The sequence below is a fragment of the Girardinichthys multiradiatus genome, chromosome 7 (assembly GCF_021462225.1).
Source record: "Girardinichthys multiradiatus isolate DD_20200921_A chromosome 7, DD_fGirMul_XY1, whole genome shotgun sequence".
Taxonomy (NCBI): domain Eukaryota; kingdom Metazoa; phylum Chordata; class Actinopteri; order Cyprinodontiformes; family Goodeidae; genus Girardinichthys; species Girardinichthys multiradiatus.
Window position 1 is genome coordinate 16,134,121 of NC_061800.1, and position 21,395 is coordinate 16,155,515.

The 21,395-nt window shown below is 38.6% G+C and overlaps 1 protein-coding gene across 4 annotated transcripts in view; it reads right to left on the reverse strand.

Moving 5' to 3' along the window:
- znf385b (zinc finger protein 385B) overlaps positions 1-21,395 on the reverse strand; it is a 93,670-nt gene that overhangs the window by 13,484 nt on the left and 58,791 nt on the right. For 3 of the 4 annotated variants that reach the window (XM_047370762.1, XM_047370761.1, XM_047370763.1), the window contains 2 exons: positions 1,646-1,782; positions 1,446-1,556 (listed from right to left, as the gene is read on the reverse strand). In XM_047370762.1, coding sequence (XP_047226718.1) covers positions 1,446-1,556; positions 1,646-1,782 — 248 coding nt within the window. Of the gene's footprint in view, positions 1-1,445; positions 1,557-1,645; positions 1,783-1,975; positions 2,113-21,395 lie in introns of those variants that run through there. The other variant, XM_047370764.1, reaches the window with a different exon arrangement.

A 21,395-nucleotide genomic window follows, 5' to 3' on the forward strand; every position in this document is an offset into this window, starting at 1 on the left:
GCACCGTTATGTAAATGCACTTTTTGCATGCTAAATCTCCCTCAGATAGCTTTATTTTTTTTGTCCCAAATACTGCTTAATTAGAGATCAGCACTCAATACAACTTAGTGAAGTAAAAACAAAAAACAAAAATAATTCTACAAAGCACCCAAGAAACCTTGGTCAAATTTCTGAATCATTTTACTGCTACAAATTGTCATATCACACAAGTCCTTAGTGCACTAGCTAACTGTTTGTGAAAGGAAAGATTTTGAAATCATGCTATTGGTCTTTGAGGCACTTAATGGTCCTGGGATAAAATACATCTCTGTTCAGCAGACCTGTTCAGTATTTAATTGAAATATCTTTTATTATTTCTCAGTGGGGAAATGCAGGTGTACCAGCAGCAAAGTGATGGGCAAATGGAAGCATTCAGATTCACATAAAATATATAAACAGAAAGCAAGAATAAGAGAGTGTACAGTCAGGGGAAAAAAAACAATGTGCAGCTGTTCAAAACAGCATAGCTTACTAAGATTCAAAGAAATGTTCAACTGAGTAGGATAATTTAAATAACTTACATGTGTATGTATGTTTTGTGCCAAAAATCAATGTACAGTGGTTTAACATATATATTTGTACTTGGGTTTTTTATTGCAACACTAACTGATATTCTTTTAATGCAGCAATTGTTTTGAAGCAGTATTTCTTCAATTTTGTTTTTTTTTTCTCCCTGTAAAGCACTTTGAATTAACCTTGTGTATGAATATGAACACACTCAAACCTTCCTTTCCTTCCCTTCCTTTTTTATTGTAAACATTAACAGTAGTTTAGCAGTTCATACGTACAGTTTAAAAGATTAACTAGCTATTCTGAGAACATGAGCCTTCATTTACCTGCTGGATGTATCACATTTTTTAAAGCATGTAAACTCAGTATGAAAATTTAAATATAAAATCATTATGCAATCTAGAAGTCTTAATTACATGTCAAAGTCACAAACTGCAGAGGTTCTATTAAAATGTCATGGTAAATTTGATCCCTTTAGGTGCATCATGTTGATTCATAAAAGGTTCCACAAAAAGTCAAAAAATGTTCAGTGAGGTCAAATCATGAAATCCTTTTTTGTTTCTGTCAAATATTACAATAAAAAATTTAAAATTTACTTTTTAATGTAGAGACCAACGTTTTGCCTCTGTAACCATCCTGTAGTTAAGATTTAAATGTATTCCCTTTGGTGTTTAAATTAGAATTGGCAGTTTCCTTTGTTTTAAATCCTAATATTGTGTGGAGCTGCATACAAGCCTGGGATGTTGAGCTTTCTTTGTTCGATTTTTTAACATTAATTGAAAGTTCAGTGTCTGATAATACCATAAAGGTGCCGTCTTGTTTTACTTTAGTAGATTATGCCCCTCCCTTATGCTCATGTAGCAACCAATAACGACATACAACACACACAAACTTACGTCAGAGTTGAACCTCAGTTGGCAAACACTACAGGAAATAACCTGTTTCTTTTTGGGTACCATGGTAACACCAAAGGTGTGATTGATGACAGCCTTTTGCACTGGATCCATCTGCTTAAAACAAACAGAGGTTAGCAGCTGCAGAGGATTATCTGAGCAGTGATGACAGCTCCTTCAACAACATACACAGGTTTATGTACCGTGCTGAAGTTTGGGAAGAGTCCGACCGGTGACGTTGTCTCCATGGGGAACGGTAGGAATGGTTTCATCACCACTGAGGGACTGGTGGCACCAATTATACCTGGCAACGCCCCACCCACGGCACCGCTCCCACCTCCTGGAAACAAAGACAAATATGATGACATGGATTTCTTTCAATATTTTAACAGATACTGAAGATGGAGAACAGGAAGCAACAAAATGACCATTAATATCCTATTAATACGTTCATAGTCAGGTTAGTTTTATTAATAAAGCTCAAAGTAACAAATCAACTTCAGTAAATACATACAAACTTCCAAGATTTTCACCCCAAAATACGAAAAGCATTCTGTGTCAACTATTAGTTAAAGTTTTGCTCTGTTTTTGGTCAGTTCTCTCAGATCTGCTTTCCAGGGTGTTGACTTCGTTGTCTGCTCTCCCTGCACACATGGTCCTAATTTGGATACATCACACCTGTCTGGAATTAGGAATGAGCACTGGGATGCAGGTATCCAACAATATGGCTGCTAGTTTTGTAAGATCTACCTCCTACCTAACTGTTTACTGCCAGGTCTGTCAGAACAAAAGCCCAGATTACAAATCTGCATTACATAAGCGGCAGGTATTTTTAGTCTAGTCATACTGACCACTTTACACTAGGGCCATATTCACCCAATCGGACTCATATTTATGCATATGCAGACTGGGAGCCAACTTGGCCTTAAGTGCCTTGCCCAGGGGCACAACAACATGTGGCTGGAAGAAACCAGAATCAAACCCTCATATCTCAGATTGCAAGATGACTACTCTGCCCACTTGGCCACAGTCATCCAGTCATTTAGAAAGTAATTTACATGTCAAACTTTCTTCATTTTAAACAGTGTTCCAACATATTTGTCATTTCAACATTTCATATTTTTCTAGATTCCAGTTTTGTTTTACAACATCCTAGACATTTTGTACAAAATATTAATTTTGAAACCGCTTGAATAGTACTGTAGCAGGGTTATATTTGCAGATTTCACAAATCATGAAACCACACAATGCTGAAACTGGCAACTAATTTTCAGAGGGTTTCAAATTAAAACATCTTTAATGTCTCAGCCTTCACATACTGAGACACTTTGTGCAAAGCTGTGTGAATTTAAAACTCATTTTGCACAAATGTCTTATTTTAGTTGTTTTTATAGGAGTTGCTGGCTATTTGAGCAAAATATGGAGCAGAAGCTGAAGTGTGAATCCTTCTGCTGCCCTCCTGTTAGTAGAGGTGTTCCATACACAGTACGTTGTGTGTTGAGGAGAATGTATCTGATAGAGATAAGTATGCTTCTATCTGTGGATATCTACATCCACAGCTTGTAGGAGCCCTACAGAGAAATCTTTCATAACAACGGGGCGTGGGTGGAAACACGGCGGAAAACTGAATCAGTCCTGACACTGAGTGGGCGGAGGGGGAGGAATATAAATATTGAATTTATTAGGTACAGTTCTCCAACTTAGGTAAACATATCAGATCATATTAAAACATTAGTAAAGTGAAAACGACAAACCTTTTCCGTTTATTATTCATTTTTTATGCCCCTCTAACACATACATAATTTGCACATGCATTATGTAATCTTCCCTAAAATATATATGACCTATTTAACTTTAAGGGGTCTTTTTAAAAATTCTGATTTTAATCCACAATTAATCTACGAAAGAAATAAATGCACTGTAACTGTAACTGATTTGAGTACACAATTATATCTCTACAACTAGAGATGATAGTTATTACCATTTAAAAGAAAGTTGCCTCAAAAAAAAAAACTTCATTTGGTACCTTTGTTATTAAAAACATTTTTTAAGGTCCATCAAACACAGCATCTCAGACACTTTGCGAGCGGATGAACATTAAAGTTCATGTGAAGCATTTCAGCCACCAAAGGTAACCAAGGGTTAAATGTTAAATATGAACTGGTTGTTCATAGGTTCTCTCTCCAGGTACTCCGTCTTTCTCCCACAGTCCAATAACATGACTGTTTGGTTAATTGGTCTCTCTAAATTGTCTTCAGTTGTGAGCGTGTACATGCATGTTTGTCCTGTGTTTCTCGGTGTTGCCCTGTGATGGACTGGCGACCTGTCCAGGGTGTACCAAGCCTCTCGCCCAACGATCGCAGGTGACAGGCACTGGCTCCCCGTGACCCTGCAAGGGTAAGCGGGTATAGACAATGCTGAAAAATACTACTATCAATACTAATAAAATAATAATCATCATCATCACCATACCACCGATGACTCCAAATTTTATCCATAAGTACAACTGTTTGTTACTTTATTTTAACAAATTCTTACTCTATTATAGAAGTCATACAACATTAAGTACAATTCACTACTATTTAAATGTCATAAGTTAATTCTTTATAACATCCTCTGAATTATAAAATCCAAGCCATATACCCCCAAGATCATTCCTACTTTTTCTAATGAGCTGAGCACTCACAAAAGGTTCCTCTACGAACCACAGCCTTTTAAGCACAATATAGGTCATAAAAAACGCCTTAAGAGCAATGATAAACTTAGACAAATACTATGAACTATTGCTGTTTTAATTTGTTTGATCACAACACAAATTTTAATTCTCACAATATGTACCCCCACAAACTCAATTCTTTGAAGTCCTTTTGCAATATCCAGTTTTAAGTGTGGCCTATGAGGATTAACCCAACAGGAAGATTAATACATAAGGCGATGTAATTAAACTGAACAAATAGGTTTGTTTTATTTTTTCTAGTTTGTGTGTTTATATGAAATTGGTGTGCCTCTAGATTAAATGTGTGCAAAGCTGCTGCATTCTTAGTCTGTTTTCATAGGGCAGGTCAGTGAATTTTTTATGAGAATCATTATTAGGTTAAGAAAAACATGACTCAAAACAGTGCTGTAATCAAACACGGGCAGTCTGTGACTCAATATCTCAGATGGTTGAGTGGATCAGTTGTTATGAGCTTGGATTATTCATGGTAGTAAATACAGATTAGCTTCTATTTTTACAGATAATGTCTTGTGCCATTTTGGCTAACCTGCCAAAAAGAAGGCATTTTTCTAGAATCAACAGGACCTCAGTGAAGCTTGGTGATTCAAGCTTTTTCAAATAATACATTAAGATAGAAATCAAACCAACTGGAACATTTTTTTAAATGCCAAAAGAAAAACACAAACAACTGATATCAAGTTCTTGTGTTCTTCAATGAAATCATTATCTGAAAGCTTTTCACAGAGCCTCGGCCCTTTATCTATTAATCCCAAAGACATTTTTACATCTTTTTAAGCAGCATTTAGGGCGTGTTACATTTCAAAAGTATTTATACTGGTTGAACCTTTTCACATTTCGTCACATTACAACCATACACTTCAAAGCATCTTATTGGGATTTTATGTAATGGACCACAAAGAGTAACATATTACTGTGAAGTGGAAAGAAAATGATAGTTTTCCCTTTTTTTGGTTTTGCAAATAAAACCGTAAGAATTGTGGCTTTCATTGATATTTAGCCCCCCAAGTCAGTATTGTATAGAATTACCTTTTGGGATAATAAAAGCTACATTAATCTTATATCTTTAAGGACTTTTCACATCTATACAAATGCCAGTTCTTTAGAAAATTCAAAGTTGAAGTTTTCAATTGGACTTTAGGTCTGTACTTTGATTGGACCATTCTAACACATGAATATGCTTTTATCTAAAGCATTCTCCTGCATTTCTGAATCTGTAAAGTCAGTCTCTGACTTGAAGGTGAACCTGTGCCAGCTTCACGTCTTCTGCAGCCCCTAACAGGTTTTCCTCCATGATTGCTCTGTATTTAGCTCCATCCATTTTCCCATTTACTCGGACCAGCTACCTGTTCCCTGCTGAAGTAAAGCATCCCCTCAGCATGATGCTAAAACTATCATGTTTTTTGAGGGGGATGTTCAGGCTCTATAAATCCTGAAGGGGAATTCGAAAGAGAATAGGTATAAGCTGAGCCACAAAATCACAAAGCTGGCCACTGCAGATTGGACTTTTCAATGAGCCTTGTACTTTTCTTGGTCGTCATCCAGCTTTAGACACCTATTTACTTCCAACCTTCAATCCCACATTAGTTTTGCCTTTTGAATTTGTTATTTCAACCTTGCAGTCAGAGTGAAGGTCAGGGAAACCTTTTTAAGAACCACTCATTGTGTCTCAGTGACAACTTAAACCATTTCAAGGACCCTGAAGTACAATTTGTGCCTTCCCTAATACCCTTTAAGCCTTTAAAATTCCATACCGCGAGCAGTTTTACGACTGTCTTACATCCTTCAACACCACATTTATCAACATTAGATTCAATTATCCACTTTCCAGTACAAATTTAGACACCACAGCACATTTTAACTTCTTATTTCACATTTACTCCTCACTATTATCCCATTCTGATTATTATCTGCAGAAACTGAAGCTAGTTTTTATTGGGTGTGAGTGTGATGAATCGCATGGTGACAGAGTCGTCTTAATTCTGTCCTTCTGTCCTCTGCGATCTGGTTACAAACCACACGTACAGAGAGACGAGCACACACCGTGACCCTTCTCCCTTACAGTAAGTCTCTGTTCTAAGAAGCTGCTATAAATACAAACCTACACATCTAATATATCTTCACTTGGAGACAGTCTGCAAACCAGTATGAAAACCAGCCAGCAAAGAAGCAAAGAGCCAATGTGTTTTATTTGAAGTTGCTGGAGTTTGGCCAGAAGATCTGTTAACACCTGCTTTTGTTGTTTCGGAGAACCTTTAAATAGCTCTTTTGAATCTAGAGCCCAACATTTTATCCGAACTGGTGGATGTGGAACACAGTCTGACTAATATAGAGCTGGCTGATGGGACAAGAAGTACTTTCACAATACTATGAAGACAACTGGTCTGTACCTCAGCTGTCATGTCTAGTTAGTTACATTAGATCTGTCAAAACATTTAGATCAGTTTTAGAGAAAGAAGCAACTTTGTGAAGAAATCAGTACACCTTACAACATCCTGTGTGTTTTTCTAGTATAGTAGACTGAACAATTTTAAGAATATAAATAAACAATACAAACTGAAGAAAATACCTTTTAAAATGTTCTGTAAGATATAACAAAAATGCAATTTCTGGTCAGGAATAAATTTAAAGTAAATTCAAATTGACAAATACGTTATTAATCCCAAATGGATCATTAAAGTATTACATTGCATCTGAAGAAGCCTCTGACTAAATACCCTCTGTCATTGTATGAAAGTCTGATCAAGAGACTGCTTAGGGCTGTCCGTAATGTTTTTGTTTTATGACGAGGTTATCCAGAGATTTTAGAAAAGTCCCCAGAACAGAACCAGACTTCTTTATCAGCTTGTTTATCTTTTTTACAGGGTGGCCCAGAAGTCTCGGGCTAAGTACAAAAGCCACAACACGAATACAAAAGTGACAACGGAAATGCCCTGCAGCAGAAGTGATTGTACGCTGTTACACCAAAATCTGTAACCCACTCTTATGTCCAAATTTAGGGGCTGCCTCATTCAAAGGCTGCACTTGTAGGCCGACTACATCACAGCGAGGCGGCGAAGGCTGTCCAAATTTGAAGGCTAAATAAGGCTAACAAATGCGTCCTTCTTTTCCCCAGATTTGAAGGATGGGTCCAGGGTATCCTTTGTGGCCCACCCTATCCCACAATTCATTGCGGGTCAAAGTGGATTGTTCAAACAGAAGTTGCAATTGCGCTTTCTGTGAAATGTTTTTGGGCGAGAATATAAATGTATAAACCCAAAATATCTGCTCAAAGAACATGATCCTCAAAGTGCTGCTGGCTTTTTCCAGATGATGGTTTGTTGATGCAGGTGTATCTAATCAATAAGAATACAATCTGATTTGGATGATTTTGTTTAGTACAAAGACTGTCCTTCTCTCAATCAGTCATTTTCCATAAATAATTGAGACCAAAGTTTTTCAGACCCCTGGTTGATTTAGGTTCTCTTAGTTCCTATCAAAAATCAACTATTTTATTGAATGAAAATTATTTTAAATCTAAATCTGCCAGGTGTATGGATAATTATGAGCTTCACTGCTTATTCTGAATATACTCACATAGCCAGTGTGTCACAGGGCCAACATAGAGAAATGTAAGACAATGCAAGACAACAAACACTCTTATCTTAGGGCAATTTAGACTCTCCAATTCACCTAACATATTTGTTTCCATACTGATGAAGGAAACCCAAGAACCAGGAGAAAATCCATGCAGGCACAGGCAGAACATGCAGACACCAAAGGACAACAGTGCTAACAACTGAGCCACTGTGCTGTCTTAGTGCCACTCGTCTGTGTTTTTGGTATTTTTATTTTTGATTAACTGAGTTTGAACTGTACGGATGCCATTATGGGACAATATATTTCATATATTACCTATATATTACCTGTCACCCAGCAGTCTGGCTGAATGATGGAAATTAGGTCACACGTGGTATTGACAAAGTATTTAATATGGTCATTCTACTCTGCAAAAGAAATCCAAATTGTATATCTAAAACATTACCCATCAAATCAAATATCAAATAAAACCATGTGTTCTTTCCTGTGCTAGATTGTTGTAAAATAAGCCTACTTTACAGTTACAAGCATCTATATGATTGCAGTTTTCCTCCTGATGTGTCCTTCTTTGACTTCCACAGCTGCTGAGATTCCTCGACCACTAAACTGATTAAGATCTTTTCTCTTTAGTACCTTCCAGTGTCCTGCTGGTCACATAGCAGTTACTTCTCCAGCAGTCTGAGGAAACTACTATCTGGTTGATTTATGATTCTGGCTTCAGCCTTAGTCCTCTCTGGCATTCATACCTCCCTGGTTCACACACACACACACACACACACACACACACGCACTCTTGTTTTGCTATATGTAGTGAGGACCATGTGTCGACTCCAATTGACTTCCATTGATTTTCAGTCATTTTCAACCCTTTCTATGCCCTAACCCTGACAATAACCCTAAACCTAACAATTACCAGTGCATGCCTAACCCTGACCTTAACCTAAAGTCAATTCACACCTTAGTCCTAAACCTAACCGTTAGCAAAATAGGTCGTGAGGACCAGCAAAATGTCCTCACTTTGGTACAAACGGTCCTCAAATTGATGGTGAAATCAGGAAAATGGTTCTCACTGTGATGCCAAGACAGAAACACACACACACACACACACACACACACACACACACACACACACACACAGAGAGAGACATATTTACACCCACAGAGAGCTCGTTTTGGAAGCTCACATGAAGGAAAATGTCCTGTTGTGTTCTGCTATACTGCAAGGGGCAGACTGAGCGTCCTGAAAATTATTTGACCTAGATGGCTCTGTACTGAGGGTTTCGTTACTAAGAAATGGCTGACATCTCATGCACTCCCAAGGTTTATAAATCAAAATGTGTATACTGAGTTTCCTGCAGGTCATTTGGTTACAGTGGGAGTGTAATTGGGTAATCACAGTGTCTTGTGTGTTAAAAACATATAAGAAATTACTTTAAAATCAAAATTAAAGTATTAACTCAGCTATTCTTTATGTTTTAGGTCTCCTTCACACCAGACCAAGAATGTTCAACAGAATTAAATGTCAGCCAGAATGTGAATTGTCTTTGCTGCATCTAGAACACAGTGCACTCCTATTTGGCAAAATGAAGTAGGAGTTTCCTAAATGTTTTAAGCATGCAGGAAACTTTTGTGGTCAGATTGTGATAGTCCATTATTCCATTATCATGGTTGCAGTATATCTGGGTCCTGGATGCTGTCTGAAGGAACCAGGTATATAGCAACAGATGTATCTGTCACGATCTGCCATGTTAGTATTTTGTGTTTGCTTACTTTTCTCAGTCAGGTGTTTATCTGTTCATCCAGGTTGACCAGGTTGTTACTCGCTAGATTCTTGTGTTTCATGTGTTTGTTTATATTTCCCTATAGATGTGTTTTTCCCTTGGTTTTGTTATTAAGTCTAGTTTCCTTGTTTTCTGCTCAGTTCCTCATGTCCCTGCTTTCCCTCTGCTCATTAGGTTAATTAGACAGATTCCCCTCAGTCTCCCTGCAGCCTGTTCCACACCTGTGTCATGTTTCCCCTGATTACCTGTCTCCCTGTTATTTATTTTTCATACTCCACCTCTCTTAGTAGATAGGCTTGCTGGTTTTCATTGTTCCCTGCTGGTTCCTCCTGTAAACTTTCCTAGCTACAACCCTCTTACCTACCCAGAGTTCTTCCCAGTCCGTCACCTGTTGTTCAGTTTTGTCTGCCGAATCTGGTCTCTGAAGATTGTTTGCTCTCATGCTCAGCACTCTGCCTGCTTGCCTGTAAGTATTTTGTTCATCATCATTAAACTCTTATCAACCCACCATGCGGCCTCCTCACCATGATCTGCACGTTGATCCTGCCTCAAACCTCCCTAATATCACAGTATCAATAACTTGTTGCTCATGCACACCTGCATAAATTGTTTATTAGAGAATTTAGAGCTGAACATGCCAAGGTTACAACCTGACCATGCCAACGCAGGGCTGTTGCGCTCCAAGTAAGTTATTGTAGCACCTTTTGACAGAACAGGTGGTACAGGCAAAGGGTTTGCCTCCACTCTGACAGAAACATAAAGGATCTCACCAAGTATTTCAAACAGTACAAACAAAAAAATATGCTATGCTTATTCAGTAGTGATCATTATGCTTTGCTACCCACAGAACAAGCCTTCACAGCGTGAGAAAAGTGCACACACCTCCAAACTGTACAGATGGACAGGGAAGTTGTCAGCTTTTCGGGCTACAGTTCAAATTAAAAACACTGTCAAATAGAGCCTTGGTATCACATTTCATGGTGAGGGAGAAGGTGGAAGATAAACGGTGCGCAGCAGATCAAAATGTTTACGATATGGTTAAGCAATAGTCACAGTGTGACTTATAAAAAAATTACAGGCTTCAGAACCTTGGTAGAAACTTGTTACAGTGGTTAGTGGAAAATACCCAAAATTTGAAATTTTGAATCCTTCTGAGCTGATAGTAGAGGTATACCCACAGAGATTTGCACTAGGTGTGCAGCACAATGTACAGAAAACCCTCTCATCTGCATTGTCTCATGCAGTTGCTAAGCTGGTGATATTACTGATGGTGTTTCCTTCTCTACAGTGAGGCTGAAACTGGTTGTGGAGGCTCAGCAATCTCCCATATTTATAGGTATATTTCACATATTCAGAGGAAACATCCTACTGCAGTTATGATATCAATGATGGTTTTATTGTAATAGATTTGCAAAGAAAGCAGCTAGGAAAAATCTGTGTCAAGTACTGAAATCACAGTGTGGTCATGCTCGTTTTCACACTGAAATTAGATTTTCTAAATTTGTTGAAATTTATGGATATGCGAACAGTCATGGGGATCATAGGGAAGTCTTAATCTTCTGTGAAGAGAGCCTTAGAAAGGTAATAGTTCAGATCAGTCTGATCCTCAATTTCAAAAAGTCTCATGTATGCAAACAAGACTGTTGATATACCCACTGGACTCTACCACCAAGGTACTACCATGACATTATGCTACAGTTTGAACTCTTTATCTTAGATTCAGGCTACTGTGGGCTTGCAAGACTTATGGTTTTGCCTTTGGTTTCAATGAAACCTATTCAAATTCCCTTATACCATCACAATGCCAAATATTGCTGATGCACTTTTTGTACATTAGTATATCCACATTGGACTATTACTAGTTATCCATGTTCTGCAGATTCAACAGGACAATGGATTTTATTTAAATTAGACAGCATTTAGCCCTTATGAATAAATGTACAGAAAATAAAAGCAATGGCAAAAGAGTAGATATGAATAAGAAAAGTCTCTTTAAAAATCTCAGAAAGTATACATTTCCCAACATTGAATGAAAAAGTTGCTTCAAACTCTGAACATCTGAGAACTTTCTTCACTCTTCTTTTCAGGTGCCAAGTATGTGCCAAAAAATTCAAATACTTCCATATGTCCATATTAGAGTGGAAAAGGAGACAATAGCTACTAGTGTCAACACATATTTATACATATACATTTTATGGTCAGATAAAAACGTAAAGAAAGGTCTAATTTCACTTTACCTGGGATGGAACATCATCCTATTTAAAGAATGAAGTTGCTTTTCTACTTCTAGAAAGTAAATAAGTGAAAATCTTCATGCATTATAAATGGCATGCAGTTGCATTGGGAAGAAAACAGTCTTGTCAAAGTGCTTGGTTGTTTTTGTTGAACAAACGTTGTGCTGGAAAACCAGAGCTCTTAAGTTTGAGACCCACATGGAATAAGTTTCCTTACTTTTGCAAAAAGTGACTTAAAGCAATTACCTATTCACTCTCCACCACAATGTTTAGACAACAAATGAACTTTACTTGTTGACCACAGTTTGACCAATTTGGTTGTAGACAATGATAGGTAATTTAGAAGATACTTAGCCTCATAATTATAACTGAACCATGAGCTTAACAAGTGATGTTTGTTGTCGGCACTGGTTTGAACTTGAGCTTTTCTGTGCTTTGAAATTGGCACCAGCCCACCACTACTCAGGGTCCCATGGTTCTGTGTTTAGATAGGTTTCTTTCCTGGAGGAAACTTTTTGAAGGAGCTTTTGTTGCCATTTGTTCCTATGTGTTCCCTTTGTTTTTCTTTCCCACCGATAGTACAGTTTAATGCCATGTTGTTTTTGCTGAGATTCTTTCCTGCCCTCTGAATCCCCAGCTGGTCACTTCAGAGCCCCACACTAAAAAGTCTGATTCTGCTGGAGGTTTCTCCTTGTTTAAAGGGAGTGATTCCTCTCCACCGTCACCACATGCTTTCTTAGCACGAAAGAGTTTTCATATCTCTTATTAGTTCCTTACATCATAGATCTCCACAACCAGTCTGGAAAGCCACTGTTCTATAACATATAGAGGCATCTCTGCTGCAACATACCTGAAACAAATGGCTGAATTACCTCCTTCGCATCTCCTCAGGTTCTGCAGAGCAGAGGCCCGGTAAAAAGCTATTCATTTGATTCAGATGTTTAGGAATCGGGATACATCTTAAAGGTGCAGGACAATAGCTCTTAAGAACGAGAGACCTTGATTTTAAATGTGTAAACACATCTGTCTAGCCTTTGTTTATATGTGCTTAAACACAGGATAACACGTGGAATACACTGGCCAAAAGAAATGTGTAAAGACCAACAACAGTCATCTGATACGGATATATTAGTCTGGTCTTAATTTAAACAAGACTTGGGCAAAATATTTACTGGCTATAGCAAAACTTTAAAACAGATGTGCCCACAAAGTCTCTGAAGAGGTCCCTGGATCACCTGATAGACACTGTTTTAAATTTTAAAATAACCAATAAATCCTCTAGCATCCATTTCTGCAAATGCATCTTGTTGCAAAAAGAGAATAAAACAAGGTTTTAAGGTTTTGTGGAGCAGATGTGGACTATGAGATTCAGAATAATCAATATTTCATCCCGGTACATAATGTGCAAAACAAATATAAGGCAGGAGCTGAATTTATTGGTTTCCTTTAGTGCCTTTTTTGGAAACTAATTTGTCTGGTATTCATTAATAATTCCATGCAGTAAGATTTTTGCTAACCTCATTTTGAGGAGAAGAGTAATTCCTGTTGTACAGTGCTTTGCAAAAGTATTCGGCCCCCTTGAACCTTTCAACCTCTTTAAACATTTCAGGCTTCAAACATAAAAATACAACATTTTTTGTGAATAATCAACAACAAGTGGGACACAATCATGAAGTGGAATGAAATTTATTGGATGTGTCAAACGTTTTTAACGAATAAAAAACTGAAAAGTGGGGCGTGCAATATTATTCGGCCCCTTTACTTTCCGTGCAGCAAACTCACTCCAGAAGTTCAGTGAGGATCTCTGAATGATCCAATGTTGTCCCAAATGACTGATGATGATAAATAGAATCCACCTGTGTGTAATCAAGTCTCTGTATAAATACACCTGCTCTGTGATAGTCTCAGGGTTCTGTTCAAAGCGCAGAGAGCATCATGAAGACCAAGGAACACACCAGGCAGGTCTGAGATACTGTTGTGGAGAAGTTTAAAGCCGGATTTGGATACAAAAAGATTCCCCAAGCTTCAAACATCCCAAGGAGCACTGTGCAAGCAATCATATTGAAATAAAAGGAGTATCAGACCACTACAAATCTACCAAGACCCGGCCGTCCCTCTAAACTTTCATCTCGAACAATGAGAAGACTGATCAGAGATGCAGCCAAGAGGCCCATGATTACTCTGGATGAACTGCAGAGATCTACAGCTGAGGTGGGAGAGTCTGTCCATAGGATAACAATCAGTCGTACACTGAATAAATCTGGCCTTTATGGAAGAGTGGCAAGAAGAAAGCCATTTCTCAAAGATATCCATAAAAAGTCTTGTTTAAAGTTTGCCACAAGCCACCTGGGAGACACACCAAACATGTGGAAGAAGGTGCTCTGGTCAGATGAAACCAAAATCGAACAACCTTGAGCTCAACGCTCTAAAGACAGTGGAGATGGTTGTGAACTTCAGGCAGAACCCACCCCACCTGCCCCCATCACCCTCTGTGACTCCACAATTGACACTGTGGAATCTTTCCGCTTCCTGGGAACCATCATCTCCCAGGATCTCAAGTGGGAGCCAAACATCAGCTCCCTCATCAAGAAAGCCCAGCAGAGGATGTTCTTCCTGCGGCAGCTGAAGAAATTCAACCTGCCAAAGACTATGATGGTGCACTTCTACACAGCCATCATTGAGTCCATCCTCACCTCCTCCATCACCATCTGGTACGCCGCTGCTACAGCCGAGGATAAGGGCAGGCTGCAGCGTGTCATTCGGTCTGCTGAGAAGGTGATTGGCTGCAGTCTACTGTCGCTCCAGGAACTGTACACCTCCAGGACCCTGAAGCGGGCAGGGAAGATTCTGGCTGATCCCTCCCACCCCGGTCACAGACTCTTTGAAACTCTCCCCTCTGGCAGGAGGCTGCGGTCCATCCGGACCAAAACCTCACGCCACAAGAACAGTTTTTTCCCATCTGCCACCAGCCTGGTTAACAAAGCCCGGAAACCACCCTGACACTCTCCCTTTCCCCCACACCCCCCCTTTTTTTGCTGACAGGACACCTGTAACCTGTAACTCTATGTGTTACATTAACGCTCAGCTTGGACTCCTGCTTTACTTGCACTGCCATACTTGCACAATGATCACCTGCACTGTTGTATTGCTCTTGCATCTTATACTGCTCTATATTTACTCTCACTCACTTAAAACTGTGCACATATATTTATATTATATTGTAGATATGTTTATACTGTTTAATTTGTACTGTATTGCACCGACTACGCCAAAACAAATTCCTTGTATGTCCAAAAACGTACTTGGCAATAAAGCTTTTCTGATTCTGATTCTGATTCTGTTTGGCCACAATGCAAAACGATATGTTTGGCGTAAAAGCAACACAGCTCATCACCCTGAACACACCATCCCCACTGTCAAACATGGTGGTGGCAGCATCATGGTTTGGTCCTGCTTTTCATCAGCAGGTACAGGGAAGATGGTCAAAATTGATGGGAAGATGGATGGGGCCAAATACAGGACCATTCTGGAAGAAAACCTGTTGGAGTCTGCAAGAGACCTGAGACTGGGATGGAGATTTATCTTCCAACAAGACAATGATCCAAAACATAAAGCCAAATCTACAATGGAATGGTTCACAAATAAACGTGTCCAGGTGTTGGAATGGCCAAGTCAAAGTCCAGACCTGAATCCAATCGAGAATCTGTGGAAAGAGCTGAAGACTGCTGTTCATGAACGCTCTCCATCCAACCTCACTGAGCTCCAGCTGTTTTGCAAGGAAGAATGGGCAAGAATTTCAGTCTCTCGATGTTGAAAACTGATAGAGACAAACCCCAAGCGACTTGCAGCTGTAATTGCAGCAAAGGGTGGCGCTACAAAGTATTAACGCAAGGGGGCCGAATAATATTGCACGCCCCACTTTTCAGTTTCCTATTTGTTAAACAAGTTTGACGCATCCAATAAATTTCATTCCACTTCATGATTGTGTCCCATTTGTTGTTGATTCTTCACAAAAAATTTGAATTTTATATCTTTATGTTTGAAGCCTGAAATGTGGCAAGAGGTTGACAAGTTCAAGGGGGCCGAGTACTTTCGCAAGGCACTGTATTAAACATAATTATACCTTCATTTCTATGGAAGCAAATCGTTACCATATTTCAAATGAAAAAGCATTTTCAGAAATGCTTTTTCATTTTAAGAATGTGGCTGCATTGTTTGACTCATAAATGAAATTAGTTATCAATAATCCTATTTGCATTTTAATTTTCTTCTTCAAGACTGCTCATTCTTTCACTTAATTAAAATGAAAAAGACATTTGAGATTTATTTTTCAAAATGTACCCCAGCAAATAGATACCAAAATTCAATTTGAAATGTAAAATTTGAAAATAAGAATTTGGTTGCATTATTTGACCCATAAATAAAATTAGTAATCATAATCCTATTTGCATTTGCATTTTCTTCTTCACGACTGCACATTTTATGCCATAATAAAAAAGAAAACAAAGCAGACATTGCTTTTTTGTTTTTGTGGTCTGCCCGCAAAGTACTGCCCAGAACTTGAAAACGAAAAAGCATTCCGAGCGGCGGGTGCAGCAGATTGACGTCAGCAGCCGCTCTTCCTCAGCTCCCTGCTGACCGAGCTACCCATCTTGTTCGGTAGGGGGCGCTGTGCATGTCTGTATTGCATTACATTGCAAACGTGCCGAGAAATTGATTGAATTGCAGCAGGGCCGAGCTCAATTTGTGGCAGTGGCAGGCAGAACTGGTAGTTCTGGTGGCAGGATTTGGCACCCTTGTGGCAGCCTTATGGCCTGGGACATCCAGCGTGTTTTTAAGCATTTATTTATAATTTTCTGTGAGTGACAATTCAGAATAGGCGCTCGTGCTCTATAATAAACCGGCTGTTTGTGCAATAAATCTTCGTCATCCTTTCAACACGTCACACATACACATAGTGCTAATTATTTTCCATGTCAAGTAAATACAATCATCTTATGTTATGGTTCTAAAGCTGTTTATTAAATAATAATCAATAATGAAATCATTGTTTAAAGGTAACAGGCTATAACAAAAATGACATCCCGTTTGTCGATAATCAGCATTGGCATCACTTCCGGTGGCAGCTCCACAGACACTATTAACAATAATGACATCCCATTTGCCGATAATCAGCATCAGCTTCCACAAAAACAGCGGCAACCGCATTGGCAAGTTTTACGGCCGGTCTGGCAACTTCTGGCATCCTCGCGAAATCCCCTGCCACCCTGCGGCAGGCTGTGGCAGTTCCGGTGGCAGCTTCGGCGGCAGGCCCAATGCAAACGTGCACAGCGCCCCCTACCGAACAAGATGGGTAGCTTGGGCAGCAGGGAGCTGAGGAAGAGTGGCTGCTGATGTCACTCTTCTGCGCCCGCAGCTCGGAATGCTTTTTCGTTTTCAAGTTCTGGGCAGTACTTTGCAGGCAGACCACGAAAACCAAAAAGCAATGTCTGCTTTTTTTTTTTTTTTTGATTATGGCATAAAATGTGCAGTCATGAAGAAGAAAATGCAAATAGGATGATTGATTACTAATTTTATTTATGGGTCAAATAATGCAGCCACATTCTTAAAATGAAAAAGCATTTCAGCAAATGCGTTTTCATTTTCAAATTTTACATTTCAAATTGAATTTTGGTATCTATTTGCTGGGACATATTTTGAAAAATAAATCTCAAATGTCTTTTTCTTTTTCATTTAGTGAAGGAATGAGCAGTCTTGAAGAAGAAAATGCAAATAGGATGATTGATTACTAATTTCATTTATGAGTCAAACAATGCAGCAACATTCTTAAAATGAAAAAGCATTTTCAGAAATGCTTTTTCATTTGAAATATGGTAACGATTTGCTTCCATACATTTCCACAGTGTTTTAAGCATCACCATACATTTATCCAACAGAGAGTAAAAAGTAGCATCTGGTGCTGCTAATCAGACTGTAAAGTGATTTGAACGGATGGAGTTAAAATGAAACAAACACAATCACACACAGACCGCAGAAGCATATGGAAGTTGAGGATGAGGAGGGAATCTATGAACGAGTTAATTTTCACATTAAATTAAAGATCCTACCGGAACCAGACGTCTTGCTGACTTTATCTTCATCTGGAATTACCTTAAAACTTCTTACTCTACTTCATGGACCCATATGGATCTACTGTGCTCTGCTCAGCCCTATGCCACAGCTGCCATACTTTCAAAAACCAAAGAACAGCCAAACACACCCACAACTTACACCCGGTGTGTGTGTGTGTGTGTGTGTGTGTGTGTGTGTGTGTGTGTGTGTGTGTGTGTGTGTGTGTGTGTGTGTGTGTGAGAGTGAGTGAGTGAGTGAGTGAGTAAGAGAGAGAGAGAGAAAGAACATATCAAGTGACTTGGGGCAAGAGTGGCATGTGTCATCGCTATCTGAGCCCTCAAACCTTTAATGTCAGGTGTTTGTGGGCATGTGTGTGTGTTACTGCTTAATTCCCACTGCCATTTCCTCCTTTCCAGCGAGAAGAAATTCAATCCCCAGGGAACGAGAGAGAAACGACAACCACACACACTACTTACAGATTATACAGAAGGATTAAAGATTAAATTACCTTGCCACAGGCACTGCTGTGCATGTGATGAAATCAGAAAGCAGTTGTTGTTGGTTCACAGGTTTTCCGTTACAGTGTGTGTGTGTGTGTGTGTGTGTGTGTGTGTGTGTGTGTGTTTGCACATGCTGGTGTATTCATATTGTGTTACTGATGTTAGTACCTGACTCCCTTTAAAAAAACAAAAGCTAAACATATGTGCTGTAAAATATTAAAGCTAAGGTTGATGGGATTGTTCAAGGTGGGGGTAAGAGGTAATATTGTAGTAGTTAATAAATGTTAAGCTTCCACAAGATTTATCTGAGTTAGTAGATGTGTATAAATGATTGAAATCAGTCAGTTTCTTTGTGTTTGTGCAGGCAAATTACTAAAACTATATCAATCTTCAGAAAGCTGGAATGCAAAAGAAACTAACAAATTCCTGCTGGTACACCTGCACAAGATTTGACAAACTGAAAGAAACCCTGATCATAATATCTCCAAATAAAGATGCCAGGAAGGAAAGATGGCAACAATGATCTGCGAGAGGCAGTTTTGTTTGCAGTAAGAAGAAAGTCAGATTATTTATACAAATGTACCGATCAAAGATTTGTCGGCTGCTTCTAATCACCAATTTTTTAAAGCTCTTACCTCCAAAAATATATTTTAGCTAATTCCAGTTTATGTTTAAGAATTATAAATAACAATAATATATATTTTTTCTATTTTCTGCATCAATTAATCATTGAACTTTATTAACAACAAAATGTTACCAAGCTATCTGTCCAAATAAAACCCAACTGACAAACAGAAAATAGCACTTGTACAAAACTGATAATGGCTCAAAATTCTTCTTTCTCACACCTGAAAATATAATAAGCATCATATCAAAATATAATAATTTTCAATCAAGATCTATTCAAAACAATTACCAGCAGTATACAACCTAATATTTCAGAGAAAAAAGCTCTGGTTTGAAGTTGTCTTTGATTGTTATATCATTCCTTAATTTATTGCAACTATACAGGAATCCTAAGCTTCCTTTCTGTCTGTCATCATTCATTTCTACTGGGAACGGAGGAGATGTCACACTGTGTGTGTGAGAAAGCAGCTGTTGTTACACAACTCTGCCGTTTAACAGGATTTTTCTGTTCTACGTTTGCATAGATAACTTTGTAACACAGTTAGCATTACTAACAGGAGTTCATGTGTGTATTTCATGTAGAATGTATAGATACTTAACTAAAGGATTTACAAGAGATTGCCAACATTTTCTACCTCTGTAGAAACTTTAGTTTCCTTTCTAGAAGCAAACACCCATTTTCTTTTCCCTTCTATTTAAAACACCCTACTGGACCTGAAACTAGTTTCCTGAGTCGTCTTCGCTCAGCAACAACTGTCACACTGGAGATTGTGACAGTTGTTGCTGAAAAGCATTTATGTAAGGTGCTGTCATTGATTGGGAAACGATTGGACTTTCAGTTTCCAACCAGTTTTTAACTAATCAGGGCTGATCCAGTGCAAAATTGGTTGATTCCAGGCACTAACAGATTTCTTAGTGTATTTATTTACAATGGGAAAACTTGCCCTGGAGGGGAAATTCTAGTGAGAGACTGTGCAACACACTGAGAAATAGCTAAAAAGTAAAAAAAAAAAGTCCCTATCTACAGGCCTTGCCATGTTAAATCTGGCTCCAGCATCTTCCCACCCACCCAAACTGAAAACAGAACATGAGTAGAGTGTATAATTAAATTTATGGTTAACAGCTATTGGTTGTTTAGAAGATCTATCAGGAGAAAACCACTCCTCTCTATTAAATATTATGGCAGCACAATTTAGGTATGCAAAATATTTTGTGCCAGGACCCCTAGAACAATGATGTCTCTGAAGAAAACCTTAAACTTGGTCTGCTTAGCACTGGTCGCTGATAAAAAATGTGTTTGTGTGACCTTTTTAAATAGCAGAATGGGGGCCTGCGGTTTTAGGGAGAGGAGACCGATTGTGACAGGGACACTGCTCAATCAGTGAAGATTTTTGACTATGACGCTTCCCAACCTCTGGTCCACAGGGCCAACTATCCAGCATGTTTTAGATGTTTCCCTGTGGCCACACACCTAAGTTTAATAAATTAATCATTATCCAGTTTTTGCAGAACTCGATGGCACACAGAGAAGGTAGCGCAGTCATTTGAATAAGTTGTGCTGAGGCACGAACACGTCTAAAACATGCAGGACAGAACAGTGGACCTTTTGGCGACTGGATTTTGGACTACTGCCATAATGCATAGTGTCATTTCTGGTGACAAACGCACATATCAGATCAGTTCATGCACCCTTTATGTGCATTCACACATAACTGATAAATACACACAACTATGATGATTTCACCTTAGAGATTGTCTTTGAAGCGAGGGTGAGTAATTCCAGTACTCAAGGGTGAATGTGCTGAAGATTCAGCTATAGAGATAATTTACTGTTTTATGAAGCTAGCAGATTTTTAGCTTATTTGTCAATAATTTCTACTATAGTTTTGCTTACAGTAATGCCAAGAGAAGGAGTAAACAGACAACTGTTTTATAAAAAATCAATAAGCTATATATGTGGAAAAGTCTTAATGTAAAGATGATTTTTTTTTTCACAACACATTTTATTTCTCTACTGAGCCATAGTTAACACTTGACATCAAAGGAAAATCTTTGTGGTGAACTTACTTCTTTGGTATCATCCCCATTTTTTCCCTCCATAAAGGAAGGAATTCATCCAGTTACAGAGAAGACAGATAATAAGTCATATTAATAATAAGGCATTAGAGAGGAAAGAGAAGACTCTTGTCTTAAAACTGATGGCGAATCTGTGGAGCGAGATTTAAGTTAGGGTTATGGCAAGGGGTCATACCAAACCCAAAAGCGCATCACCTAAGATGAATCATCAAAATACCAGTGGAAACAGGTAAGAAACAATTGTAAGAAGAGTTTGATTGCTGTGATACTAATGAAGATAATCAAGAATACCACTGAATAATGAGCAGGGT